At 49.2% G+C, this 14,315-nt stretch overlaps 1 protein-coding gene and 1 long non-coding RNA gene across 2 annotated transcripts in view; one reads left to right on the top strand and one right to left on the bottom strand.

Moving 5' to 3' along the window:
- Igf1r (insulin like growth factor 1 receptor) overlaps positions 1-10,071 on the top strand; it is a 292,337-nt gene extending 282,266 nt beyond the window's left edge. Inside the window, exon 21 of the mRNA XM_028872783.2 lies at positions 3,713-10,071. Coding sequence (XP_028728616.1) covers positions 3,713-4,100 — 388 coding nt within the window. The 3' untranslated portion in view covers positions 4,101-10,071. The remainder of the gene's footprint in view (positions 1-3,712) is intronic.
- On the bottom strand, positions 4,423-13,015 carry LOC119086595. Its single transcript, XR_005089918.1, has 2 exons — positions 6,204-13,015; positions 4,423-5,419 (listed from the first exon to the last, which is right to left on the bottom strand). It is a non-coding gene; the product is annotated as an uncharacterized LOC119086595 (long non-coding RNA).
- Between the last annotated feature and the right edge of the window lie 1,300 nt (positions 13,016-14,315).

The raw sequence follows: 14,315 nt of genomic DNA, 5'->3' as shown, positions 1-14,315 counted from the left end.
CTGACTTGCTCTGAGTCTGCTGGTGAAATCATGCTCCTAGATTCCTCTTCCCAGTTTCCACTCTCTGCCTGGAAGTCCTGCCTAGTCTCTCCTGCCTAGCTGTTGGCCATTTGGCTCTTCACTAAACCAATCAGAAGGTGCCTTAGGCAGAGACACATTTTGACGGTGTAAACAGATATTCCACAACACCCCTGGATTTCAGTGCCTTGCACACAGATTTGTCTGTTAACCCTGCTGAGGTCAGAGGCTAGTCTCGGAGTTCACGGAACCTGGAGACCCTGAAGCAGGTCCCAGCCCTGATGCTGAGGATGGGATGGTGATTTGAGCCCAGCCACAAAAACTCAGGGGCCAAGTCTTCAGGATGCAGGGTTCAGGAAGGAACTGGAACTTTTTATTAGCTCGACGTCCCCAGCTCAGATGCAGCTGAGACATAATACTCAGTCAAATCGGACTGCTTTTGCATTTTTCCTTTCCCAGACTCAGGCACCCCCCAGGTGGCTGGGAATCCGGGGCTGGTTTTGTAAAGATAAATTGCTTGAGTAGGATCCAAATAGGCAGATGACAATATCTGCCTGGTGAGCCGTGGCCCGAACTAAGTACCAGCGCCTGGGCTGTCTAGTACTTCCCTTCAGATCCTAGCTGAGAAGTAGCCCCAAAACATCCTTGGCTATTTGGGGATGCTAGAAGGGGACTCACTCTCAGCCCTGTAGGACCTTCCTGAAGTCTGGTTAGAGTCACCACTGGGTGCTACAGTGCTAACAGTCGGCGGCAGGAGGGCTGTAGATACGAGCTACTGAGCACATCCCAGCTTGCCAGTGCCTGTCCAGTTCAGGACATGGGGTGTGGTTGGGGACTCAAGAGCCGAGAGGAGGGTGGAAATAACAGGGTGCATATACCCCTGGGATAGACCTTTCTCCCTGGAAGTTCTTTCAAGATAGGGCAGGACTTTCACTTGAGCCTTCCCTCATTTGTGGGGGAGAGCTGGGTATACACCTTCCAAGAGGGGTATGCTCTGTAAAAACAAAGCTCTCACTCACCGCCGTTTTAAAATGTGCTTTTTTAGAAGAAGCCTTTTACCAGTTTTTTTATTAATCCCAGAGTCTCCTGGAGAGTTTTCTTGTGGAAAGAGTATAAAACAAGGTCTTAAATCGCACAGAGCAAAAAGACTTCCTTTTATGGGCAGCCCTGGAAGGGCTGGCTCTGGAGTGATTTAAAGCAGGCATCACATGGCTTGTGTGTACTGATGTCACCACACCACTGGCCTGCTGGTGGCACCTCCTCGGCCCCCACCCCCACCCCCACCCCTGGCCACAGGGCATGGAGCCAGGCGTATCTCATGTTCCTGCCCCCAGTTGCTCTTTTTCTATTCAGGGAATACGCCAGTCGACCAGAGAGGAAATTGCAGCCCAGCCACAGAGATGAGCTCCTTGTTGTATTTACATCCCGTTTTGATTAATTTGGGGGGAAATGATGGGGACTGGGAGAACAGGCTTCTTTGGTACCTAACCAGACTAGGCAAGGAGCGTGCTACCTGCCTGCTCTCGATGCAGACTCAGCCCTCTCGTGAGATCTGTCTGTGAGCTGCGCCAGGGGAGGGCAGTCTCCTGGTGGGACCATGGTTACTCTTCCTCAAGTAACGAAAGTACAACTATATTGTTGGACAGAGAGCCTCACTCCTGTTCCATCTCACTAGTGTGACTTCAGACAAATGATTAAATGTCTTGGTTTTATAGATAATTTTCCTTATCTATAAATTTAGGGTGGTGATCATTGTCATAGTAGAGAAACATCTCTGGCTCCTGAAGACTGATGTGGCCCCCATGCCCAAATCTCGTACTGCCTACCTGCAACCTGGCATATACCACCGGGACCATCACTTGGCCCCAGTGAAAATAACTAGTTAGCCTTGTCTTGGTCTAGCTTGTGTCCCTCTGACACAGGCATTGGCCACCTTGTGTGTGTGTGTGGGGGGGGGGTTGTTCATCCCCAGAGGGATAGATAGTCAATATTGTAGGGTTGTAAGCTAAATAGCCACAGGTGATGTGTAACCAGCTCTGCTCCGGTAGAATTCACCTTACCAAAACAGGCTGCCCCCTGAACCCCTAGAATGCTTAGTTCTGAGTGATCAGCCTGACCCAGTCCATGCTAGAGGCCAGTTTGGGGTGCTGTGAGACTCTTGCGTCTGCGAAGTTCCATTTAGTGGATTTTAGTGTAAAGCATCTGTTGAGCAGGAGTTTTAAAACAAAACTGAATTTTCTTCAGGGACAGAGGTGGAAGGTACTTTGGTCTTACATTCCTGTGGATGAGGGCTGCTGGGTGGCCCCTGCTCAGAATTGTGACAGCCCCCTCCCCAACTCTCTCCCCCCCATACTCCTTTTCTCTCTCTCCTGTCCATCTGTCAAAGCCTGGATGCAGCACTCGGTGCGGCTTGGGTACCAGAACCCTGACTTGACTAGGGGCGTCAAGGGAATCAAGCACAAGCATGTGGACATAGGAACCCTGGGGCTGAGTGGACTGGGCTCTGGGAGCTCAGCGTGTTTATTGTATATAGCTGAACGGGGGGGGGGGGGGGGGTGGGGGGGGGGGTGTCAGCGTTGTTGCTTACAGATAAGCAAGGACAAGGAAGCGGGGTTGTTATATACAGCTGGAGAAGGAGGCAGGTTTAGTTCATCTCTGTGGGAGCAGTCTCTGCACGGAAGCAGTCTTCAAGCCATAAATACCCAGCGGGAGAAAGTGACAGCAGACATCTTCTACACACACTGTCAATGTTTGCACTCAGACCTCAGGAAGGCTTTACCATCTCTGCGCATTAATACTGGGGAAGACTGCCACTGCCATGGGACTGGAGTCTTTGATGTGGCGAATTCAGGCCTTCACTTGCTTAGGGCCGCTTCTACTCTCCACATCCAGGCCTTTCCTGGTCAGGGTGGTGGCTGCATGAGCAGCCTTCCTCTGTCATGCGTGGCTGCTGACCCATGTGACCCGGGGCGAGGGGGGGGGGGGGCTCTTCGGAAGTCTGTGACCTCTGGGAGAGATGGAGGTGCGGCATGGGCTTTCTGTGTTCTTGCCTTGGCCTTGCTTGTAGAAGAAACTCAGGCTCTGGCCTTTCCCTGGCTTGTTGACATCTGAGTGGAGGTTTCTATTAGGACCCCGATCGGGGGGCAGCCTGGATCTTGCGGTCAGGGCTCTGCCTTCATGGGACATGCAGTGAGCAGGTGCTGGCTTGGGTAGCAAGCTTGGGATGTGTGGTCCGTCTGTCTGGCACCCCTGTTGCCTCCTTCCTCAGGCCTGCTGCCAGGGGCACCCTAGTGCCAGGAAGAAGCTTAGAAATGTCCTAGGTGGGGGCACAGAGAACGATGGCTGTCAGGGAAGCTGTGATTCTCATTAGTGGAACAGTGGAGGTTTCCTGGGGCTGGTTCTGGCACCACGGCGGGAAGAGATGCTTCAGACAGAAAAGAGGTTGTTTTATTTCTTAGTATTGCCACCATAAATATGACCCTGGCATGGTGGGCTCTGCATGAACCAAGACCTGCAGTGAGTTTGGGTTTGGCACTGGGGCTGGGGCTGGGTTCTGGGCACGATACATGGTAGGGTGATGCCAGAGGCGTCCAGATGAGAAGCCAGGGGTGCAGAGGTGGTCCAGCTGTCTGGGCCTCCCTGACCTCAGCCAGAGGTCTCTTGCATCTCAGCCCCTCTCCGTCTCCCCCCTTAGGTTTGAACTGATGCGTATGTGCTGGCAGTACAACCCAAAGATGCGGCCCTCCTTCCTGGAGATCATCGGCAGCATCAAGGATGAGATGGAGCCCAGCTTTCAGGAGGTCTCCTTCTACTACAGTGAGGAGAACAAGCCCCCCGAGCCGGAGGAGCTGGAGCTGGAGCTGGAGCCTGAGAACATGGAGAGTGTGCCGCTGGACCCCTCGGCCTCCTCAGCCTCCCTGCCTCTGCCTGAAAGACACTCAGGACACAAGGCCGAGAACGGCCCGGGCCCTGGAGTACTGGTCCTCCGCGCCAGTTTCGATGAGAGACAGCCTTATGCTCACATGAACGGGGGACGCGCCAACGAGAGGGCTCTGCCTCTGCCCCAGTCTTCAACCTGCTGATCCTCAGACACCGAAGCACGTGCAGACAGTAGCGTGTGTGCCCACTCGGTGGGCAGGGGGAGAGCAGGTCGTAACAATCTATTCACAAGCCTCCTGTACCTCAGTGGATCTCCAGAACTGCCATTGCTGCCCACGGGAGACGGCTTCTCTGCAGTAAACACATTTGGGACCTTCCTTTTTTCGATATGCAAGCAGCTTTGTATTTCCCTCCCCGAACCCTTAACTGACATGGGCCTCTGCAAACCTTAAGGACAGCACTTAAGAGCAACAGGACACTCGAGAATCGAGTCTCCTCATTCTCCGCCTTTCTCTTCTGCCTTCCTTCTCTCTCCTCTTCCTCTCTTCTACTTCCACTCTCTCCTTTCCCTCTTTTCTGCTTCACAATGGGAAAAATGTTTGCTGAAAGCCCAGCTGGGAAGCCTCAGATTGACTTCATGGCCATCCCTGGGGCTCCTCATCACCCCATACACACCTGCCTGACACCGTAGGTCTTTACAAAAAAAAAAAAAAGAGAGAAAAAAAATGCACACACTGAGATGGAATTTTTTAACTGTATCTTTAACCTTTTTAGGGTCATCTGAAATTTTCAAAGGGCCATTGTTCATCCATGGTTGTTATCATTTTCATGCTGCCAAATTTTGCCAAAGTTCTGTTCGTTTGTTTTTGTTTTGTTTTGTTTTTTGTTTTTTGTTTTTTTTTTCTCATGCGCACACTCCCTGCGCTGATTTCCTTTTGTCCAGAGGCATGGGGGTGACACATGGCATCAAGTCGATAATACCGTTCGAGGGACACGTTGGCGATGCCTCCACTGTGCCCCGGTGTGCTCTTCAGGCCCACGCCCCCCCTGGGTCTCATTGTTCTGTGACGACTTGGTTACTGTTTGGGAGAACTGGGCAAGATGGAGCCTGCCCTCACTGAAGATGGGGACGGCTGAACTGGCTCCCCTATCCCCACCCCACCCACCACAGCACCCCAGGAATTCTGGAGGAGATGGCCATGAGCAAGCCTGAAGGTCAGGTTGTGGGTCAAGGTGGTCCTCAGACCAGCTTCCTCCCCCTGCCCCAGGCTCCCTCCTGGCCCCCAGGGGTTGCAGAGACTCAGCCCAGCCGTTGGTGCAGATGTGCAAGGAAGGGCTTCAGGCAGCAGCACAGCAGCATGCAGCAGCGCAGGCAGTGGACCCCAGCGTTGACATGGTCCCTGTTACTAGGACTTCTTCATGGGTCTCTCAGTTCTATGGTAGACCGTGAAACATTTGCATACACATCGTCTTCAATGTCACTTTTATAACTTTTTTACGGTTCAGATATTCATCTATACGTCTGTACAGGAAAAAACAAAAAAAAGCTGCTATTATTTTTGTTCTTTATCTTTGTGGATTTAATCTATGAAACTTTCAGGTCCTCCTACCCTTTCTTCCTTTCCGCTCACTCCAAGAAACTTCCTATGCTTTGTACTAGAGTGTGACTTTTTTCTTCCTCTTCTCCAGTAACTGATGCTTCTAGAACATAATTTGCCATGAACTGTTGGATGCCTTTTTATAAATACATCTCCTTTCCCCTGCTCCCTGCAGCCCCATTCATTATCTTCTAACCCATAGGCCCTGTGGGCGCAGTGCTGGTCGGGGACGGAGGAGGATGGGAGGCCAGGATCCAGGTCCTGCTGGGCCTTACTCTGATTCCCACACTTCCCTGCACACAGCATTGGAGTCTGTTACCATGCAGGACAGGCCACGAACTCAGGTCAGAAACAAAAAGGTTAAAAAATCTCACACCCCCTGGTTTACTGTTTATAGTCCCCATTGTTAGAAGGCACACCCTTGCCTTCTCTTTCTTGGTTGGGTTGGGACACACACATAAACATACTCATTTGGGGATACAATAGCAGTTTTAACTGCAGACAGTAGGCATTTGGATTTTTTTTGTATGGATATTTAATCATTCTGGTCCCCCATACACACACACACACACACACACACACACGCACGCACGCACGCACGCACGCACGCATACACGCACACACACACAAACAGCTGATGAGTCCATAGGGTGCAGCAGAGCATGACCTAGCGGCCCCTCTGCCATCACCCTCACCAGACCGACCTACCTGTCTTTGAAACCAGAATGTCTGAATGGGTGGCCTCCATGTGAGCAAGGTGCAGGGTACCGACACCCCGTGGCCAGAAGCCGCAGCCTCAGTGGCGTTCTGGAGCCCATTCCCGGATCAGAAGGTCTGAGCAGCAGACAGAGCAGAGCTGACCCCATGGTAGCCCTGGGGTCCTTTGCTGTTCCTTAGCTAAAATGGCAGACCTGTGGACCTGGCGGTCCTGTTGAGTTTTTAATACTTCTTACCAGAGTGGTGACAGCATGAGAGTTGCTTCTGGGATGGAAATATTTCAATTATGAGCAAGAAAAAAAGCTGGAAGATGATGATTGCAGACAGGAGATTAAACACAGAAAAGAAAGTTTGTAGTTCTCTGGCTTGTCTGTAGTTACAGGCTCACGGCTCTTAGTAGCCTCTGCCCCACAGTGTTTCCCCTTAACAAAAAAAGAGAAAAAAAATGTTATTAAGAAGGTATTACATGTAGGAGTTTTAATTTATTTTGTGATACCTGTTTTAATCACTGTAGAGAAGCCCCCATTATGAATTTAAATACTGAGGAAAATGTGTGTGTGTGTGTGTGTGTGTGTGTGTGTGTGAGAGAGAGAGAGAGAGAGAGAGAGAGAGAGAGAGAGAGAGCGCTGGGACAGTTTTTGATGGGGGGAGTTTTGTTTTTGAAACATTTATCTACCTCACTCTTATTTTTCATGTGGGTATATAGAAAACAATACATCTCACACTTCTCAGTACCTGACAGTAGGCCAATGATACTGGTAACCTCATCCACACCACAGGCCACATACCCGGGTGAAGCAGAGAGAGGCCAGGCTGGATTCTGGGGTCAAAGCAACACTAACTCACTCAGCCTCCCCCACTCCTCTCCAAAAGCTCACCTTTCCTGGGGCATCTTTGGTCATTCTCTTCCTCACCTGGTTCCCTCCCAGGTTTCCCTGCTTCCAACCCAGCACCCCCATGTGCCCAGAGCACACCGGTGGAGGGGTTCCCTTGCCCGTCCTCAGCTGGCTGACTTGGAACAGAACGTTATACAGATTGAATGACCGACATGTATCATCCCCAAGAGAGCAGGTACTCCCAGGTTTTGAGAGCAGGAGGCACCAACAACACATAGATTGAGAGTCCCGACGTGTGCACATGTAGGGTGTCCTGTGGGTTCCCTCTGCCGCTCTTCTAGGCCTGCACGGTGGCAGGGGCATCCGCCATTGCTGTCTTGCATTGGTTTCTCTCCCAGGTACAGCCATGTCAGCAGTTAGAGAGCTCTGCCCTCCCCCTGCTTCTGAAAGAAGGCCAGTATGATAAAGGGGGGCAGGTCAAAGCCTGCACCCCCTGCAGGCTGCTGTACCTCCTTCCTCCTCCCTGTCCCCCCAGGGCTAAACAAGGACTGACCAAACCTCCTTGAGGCTGGACAGCCAGTGGTTGGCACACAGCCTCCCCTGTGCTCTGCCTTGTCCATCCCATCACTTTGCTGCTCATAGGGGTGGACAGTGCACTCCTCAGTTCCAGCAGCTGCTCTCACAGGCCCTGGGGACTTCAGCTGGGAAACAGGGTGGGTGATTTTTCTCCCCCAGTGTGGAGAACTGCCTAACAGTTCGGTACTTCAAGTTAAGCTCAGGAGTCCTTTTCCTCCTGCCAGACTGCCGCCCTTCTCTGAGTTCCTAAGAGCTCACAGGGTCCCTGGGAGATACTGTTTGATCAGGGTTTTTTTCTTCCTCTACACTCTAGGTGATCCCATGGTATAGTGGCCTCTCCTCTCTTGCACATACCTACCAGTTTCCATAACTGGATTTCTACAGATCATTCAGCTGGTTCATTTTTGGGTTGTTTTTTTTTTTTTAATTGTCCAAGTTCTTGGTGTTTTTTTTATGTAGATTTTTTTTTCTTTCAAGTAGAGAGCACTTAACAGTGTAGTGCCCATCATAACAAATGCTCCAGAAAACACTTCAGAAAAAGTAAAGTTTGCTTGTATGATGGTGCAGTCATTTTGCTGGACCGACCTACCCATCTTGACTATTGCGAGACATCACGTATCCACAGTTCTAGCCTACTTTCATGCTGATTTTTCCCACCTCCTCCTGATTTTTCTCTATATGCTCCAAGTAATCTTACCAAGCTGAGTTACGGCCTTTTTCATGCAACCTCCTTTCCTGACAGCAGCTCACACTGCTTGAAGTAACGTGAACCACTGAGGCACATCGTTCTGGTGATGTGAACATTAAGGTGTTCTCCCACAAAGCCCTTTCTTGAGGCAGCAGGAGCTGAGTTGTGGAGACACAGTCGAACCCCATCTCCTTTCAGGAAGGTCATAACATGGACTCTTAGTTGGAATGAGGCTTCCTCTCCGGAACATAGAAGACTGTTGGAGGCCATCATCGGCCTCTCCCTCCAGCCTGTTCCTTAGGACTCGGGCAGTTCGAAGGTAGGGAAAGCGGCTTCACAAGATAGACAAGTGATCGTTGTGAAATGAGCAGATGGCAGTATTTGGTATGCGGTCGTGTTTTTCCGGATAGGCTAACAGATGGATGAGCTCTGTATGATGCCAAGTTCTAAGCCAAGTGTGAGCTCCTGGAGCCCACTTTAGCCCACCTCTGTTGGCAGTGACTGTACCTGAAGCAAGCAAGCTGCTGTGGCAAAGTCACACTAAGCTCAGGTGGGTGAGAAGGCCAGCATGCGTACCCAAGGCCCTCTGTCGTCATTGTTGGGTCCTCGGAGAGTGGCCACGCTGTGTTGGAGGCAACTCTTTTCCTAAACCAACATCCTGCAGTGACAAGACCACCGTATTGATATGCTTTGGCCCATTTTTAACAGTAATCAATTTATGGTTTTGGATTTATTTTATTTTCTTTTACTTTGTGTTTGTCTTTTCATTTCCTGGGCTGAGCAGCAGCATTGGGAGACCTGGACCAGAGAGATCCACTCCTTACAAACCAGTAACGATGGTCAAAACTTTCTCACGCCACTCTGAACTAGGTGTTGGTACAAATGAGAACTTCAGGACGGGATGTTTGCTGAAAGTATTCAGCCAGAGGTGCTGAAGATAGAAACCTCGCACAGGCCAGGTTTGGGCCTCCGACCCTGACAGCCGGTTGGTTATTTAGAGAAACCAACATTCCTTGATAGAATGATGGGATGGCCAGGCAGTAGGAAGCCATAGTAACTGGGATCAGGACGTGGAGAGAGTTGCTGACGGAAGCGTAAAGGGCTTGGAAGAAGCATGGACCATATTTGGACGTGATGGTTTCTGAAGGTGTGAGACTACATCGAGGCTGTGGCGTCATCGTGGGCATTTGGTTTCAGATAATAAACGTAGCATCCTGCTCTGGAAACTTCTCCTAGAGCTAAGCCTCGTGTTGAAGAACTCAGACTCCATCACACTTACCAGTGGAGTTGTCGGTCTGGGGCGTGCTAGGGATTGGTTTTATTTTGTTTATGTGAGGACTTCATAATCACTGATTTGTGTGTCCACATTTGTGTCTGCATCTTTCCAGTAAACATTTTTTTTTTAATTAGTCACTCATTATCGTTTCCAATAGGGCTTGCTTCTAAGTCCAGTAGATTACGGGTAGTCAGTTGACGAAGATCTGGTTTACAAGAACTAATTAAATGTTTCATTGCATTTTTGTAAGAACATAGAATAATTTTATAAAATGTTTGTAGTTTATAATTGCTGGAAATAATTTAAAAACACTTTTTCCCCCTCTGTGTGTGCAAATATGTGTTTATGGTCTTTTTTTTTTTTTTGACACTTGTTTACTAGCTAGCTTTACAATATGCCAAAAAAAAACCAAAAAAAAATTAAAAAATTAAAAAAAAAATTCCCCCACCCCCACCCAAGCTGTGGTTCACCCTCTTTCCCACATGCTATGTGCTCTAGTTTGTAAAAAAAAAAAAAAAAAGAAAGAAAGAAAAAAAGAATGACAGTGGTTTTGAAAGTACTCCTGTACTCTTCAGTGTCTTGGTCTTGGAACCCTTAGCTGGGGAAGGAATCATCTTCACTGATCGTTTCCCCGTGGGGCGTAGCAGCCCACACAGATGCAGAGTACCAAGACCCCTGCTGGCTGTGGAGGTAGCAGTGTGTGGCCACTGAGCAATGTGGGATGGTGTTCACTGGTGGCATCTGGCTCATGTGGCTGGTGTTTGTCCTACTTCTGCGATGCCACAGAGATGGGAGGGCTTCAGGACGCAGAACGGCTTCACGGTAATCACACAAACAATTCTGATGTGCGGGCCATTGACAGGGTGCCTCAGATTCCAGTGAAGGCTGTGCCTACTTGTATTTAAAGCCAAATGCTGAAGGTACATGTTCCCAGTACAGAACAAACTCTTAACAAAAACCACAACATGTCTCCCTGTCCCCCATTTTTTTTTTAAGAGTTAAAAATCCATGTCCTTTGGCTCCCAGTGCATTATTGGCCATGTCTCTACAGTTCCAGAAGATACCATTGTTGAAAACATCTGGAACTGTCTAACTCTACAGGAAAAAGGTCTAGGAACCATTGGTGGGTTGGGTTGGATTGGATTTGTCTTTTCAGTTTCTCATGGACGTTGGGCATTGGGCAGACATGTACACAGGTAGAACAGATACCTGCCTGGTGACGTCACCTGTCTGCTTCCTAAGCCAGTGAGGTTGAGGGAGAGATTTGCCAGAGTTTGTCTACCTCTGGGATTTAAAGAAGAAAAAAAAAATCAAGGCGAGATGGAACAGATGCATCGCCAATAATGCATTTCTGAGTTTTCTTGTTAAAATTTTTTCTTAAAAAAGAGAAAAAAGTTTTAAAAAGATAATAATATGGCCAATTTGTTACATAAAATAACTTTCTGTGTATAAATTATTCCTAAAAAAAACCCCTCTGTTTATATTTAAAAAAATCAGTAGATGAAAAAATTCAATGTTTTTGTATATTCTGTTGTAAGAATTTATTCCTGTTACTGCGACATACTCGGGATTCTTTACATTATGAAAAAAGAAACTTTGTCTATTTTGAATGGCTGAAGCCAAGGCCACTTGAGTTTCTATTACTCTGCTTTTTTCTAGTAGTTAAAGTACCACATGGGTTAAGTTAAATAAAACAATTCTGTATGCACCTTTGTCTCCCAAGTTTGTGTCCCCTCTGCTCTGGAACCATCCCCCGCCTCACTGGGGAGCTGAACTTCTTGTGGCATGTGCGTTCACACGTGTCACTTGGAAATGCTCAGTGCGAAAGCATTCCGGGTCCCTGACAGCTGAGCTGCTCTGAATGCAAATTGCTGTTGAGCTTGGAGAAGCGACTGTCTCCCCCATTAAATCAGCTAGAGGATCATTAGAATACATAAAAGTTTCCAGTGCTGGTTTGCAGGCTCTGCTGGACCTTCCATTGACAGAGGCCTAGGTGGGTTTGATATGTGTGATTCTGGGGGCGAGGAGGGGGCCTGCCAAAGACTTAAGTACGCGCATGTCCATGTCTTTGGTAATACTCCACAGCTGGCGTGCCTCAGAAGGTGCTGAGGAGAACCAGGGAAGTCAGAAGCAGGGTGTGCCTAGCTGCGAGGTGATGTGACGTGTTAATCCATCTCTCACCATGGATTGTAAATCAGGCTTGCCCACGGGAACTCTGAAAGACTGACATCGCCATCTTTGTCCTGGGAAGTTGGACGGTGATTATGGTTGGGAGATGAAGCAAGCTATACATTCTAGACTCAGACCAGAGGCTTAACCGCACTTTGGGGAGGGTGAGTCCATCATCTCACCAAACACTGATTATGGGGAGCTACTCAGACAAAGGCAGGACACCAAAGGAAGAATGGAACGGTAAGACATAGGCAGTAGAAGCAGAGGTTGAGGTGACTCAGGACCTAGTGAATCTCTTAAGTATTTGGATTTATAATCAAGACGTCATTCTGAAAGAGTACATCCTGGTACAGTCCTGGTGTTGTCCCGGAGTTTCTGTTCACCACATGCTCAGAGAGCTTCACTGGATGACTATGGAAGTCATATTTCCCTCTGGGTCCCACAGACTGGGGCCATGCCTCCAGCATGCCATTGTGTGCTTTACAGTAAGCCTGCCTGGCCAGAGGCAGCCGCTTCTGAGGGGGAAGGTAGTGGACGTTTTATAAAAGCCAGACCCTCTCCCTCCCCTCTGAGTCCCCTCTTAAGTGGGTTCTATATATTTATTCCCACAGGCCCAGATAACCTCTGTTGACAATATAACAACATACCTGAGGTGGGCTCACTGAAGAGAGTTAAACTTTACTGGCTCCGCTCTGGTGATGACCTCATAGCTGATGGCAGAAGGAAGTCATCACGTCCCAAAACAAGAAGCCAGAGAGCAATTCAAAAGCCAGCGGGCTCTTTCAACACCTGAGAGAGCACAAGTTTCCCTCAAGAATATGTAACATCCCAGGGCAACTAGCCTAAGCATTTCCCACAAGCCCTACCTCTGAAAGGCCCTGCCTTTGCTTACCATTTGCATTCAGGAGGCCAAGCTTTCAGCACATGAACCTTCGGGAAACTACCTTACAACCATATCCAAGCCACAAGCTTAAGGACCCACACTCCACAGCTGGCGTGCCTCAGAAGGTGCTGAGGAGAACCAGGGAAGTCAGAAACAGGGTGTGCCTAGCTGCGAGGTGATGTGACATGTTAATCCATCTCTCACCCATGGATTGTAAATCAGGCTTGCCCACGGGAACTCTGAAAGACTGACATCGCCATCTTTGTCCTGGGAAGTTGGACGGTGATTATGGTTGGGAGATGAAGCAAGCTATACATTCTAGACTCAGACCAAAGGCTTAACCTTTTTTTTTTTCCTGTACTAATGTGCTGTTGGTGACATTTTCTCATCCACCCCTTCACTGGGTATTCACAATCCCCCGCAGAGGCAGGACTTTTTATTAGTCTGGATTATAGACACACACAGTCATTGCTCCCATCCTCCCAGCTGTTACATGACCAGTGGAGGCCAGCCTTTCACACTGTGGCTATCAAACATACAAAAGCACCCGCACAAATCCATCAAACATACAAGAGCCGTGACCCAACAGGTTGCAGTGTGTATTGCCGGGGCCAATTACAAAAACCACAACGCAGCTGGGTCCCTGGGGTCTTGAAAAACTGCAGAGGTGCAGAAGTGGAAATGGAAGGGGCTGGTCACCAGTGGGGGGCTCTGGGCCTCCCAACTGGGTATCTTTGAAAAAACAAAATCCAACCAAACAAAGAAAACCTGCAATGTTTTTTAATGTGTCTGGCCGGTGCCAAGTGATAAGAAGTTATCACTGGAGAGCCCACTCCCAGAACCACGGGACGTCAGGCTTTAGGCAGAAGCTCTCTGCTCACAGAGAAGGGCCTCCATGGGACCTGCCGAGCGGCTAGGCTCTGTGCAGCCGGCCTGCACCATTCCAACCCACCTTTGGCTTTCATCTGCCTTCGTGTGACTTGGACCTGCCATATGTCAAATCTTCCTGGTTTATTTGCGGAGAGTCTCATAAAGTCTTTTCTTCAAGCAAGAGAAGTGAGAGCAGCCTGGTGGTGGTGGCACGCGCCTTTAATCCCAGCACTCGGGAGGCAGAGGCAGGCTACACAGAAAAACCATGAGGGGGGAGGGGGCATGGGGGGGATGAGAGCTATTCAGTTCCTTTGGTTTTGACACTGGGTTTTGGTGGCTCTTTGTAGTGCTGGCTATTGAACCCAGGGCCTTGTACATTCATATTCTCCCTCCCTCCCCCTCCCCTCTACCCCCTCTCTGTACCCCCCCCTCCTGCTCCTCTCCCCATCTCCCCTTCTCTCTCCTTGGCTGTCCTGGAACACATGTAGACTAGGCCTCATGCCCCACAATGCCATTGAACTATCACCCCAACGCAGTCTCCCTTAGCTATTAGGCTACAAATGCATTTTCTTACAGTAAGCCACTGTGATTATTTGTTTGTTTTTCAGACATAAGCAGCAAACAGCAGTTTTGAGCATACCGACATGACAAGAAATTGCCCAGGGTTTAGTAGCTACTTTCATCCACTTCTTTAGAGGAAACAGTGCTACTGATGGACTCATAATGAAATGGGTACCCGAAAGACACTGACAGAGTAGACGCACGGGGACTTGGCTGTGCGCAGCTGGGCACAAAACCCAGC

Source organism: Peromyscus leucopus, chromosome 1 (genome assembly GCF_004664715.2).
Source record: "Peromyscus leucopus breed LL Stock chromosome 1, UCI_PerLeu_2.1, whole genome shotgun sequence".
In the NCBI taxonomy this organism is placed as follows: Eukaryota; Metazoa; Chordata; class Mammalia; order Rodentia; family Cricetidae; genus Peromyscus; species Peromyscus leucopus.
Note: the sequence above shows the minus strand (reverse complement) of the source record. Positions and strands in the feature narration are given on the sequence as shown.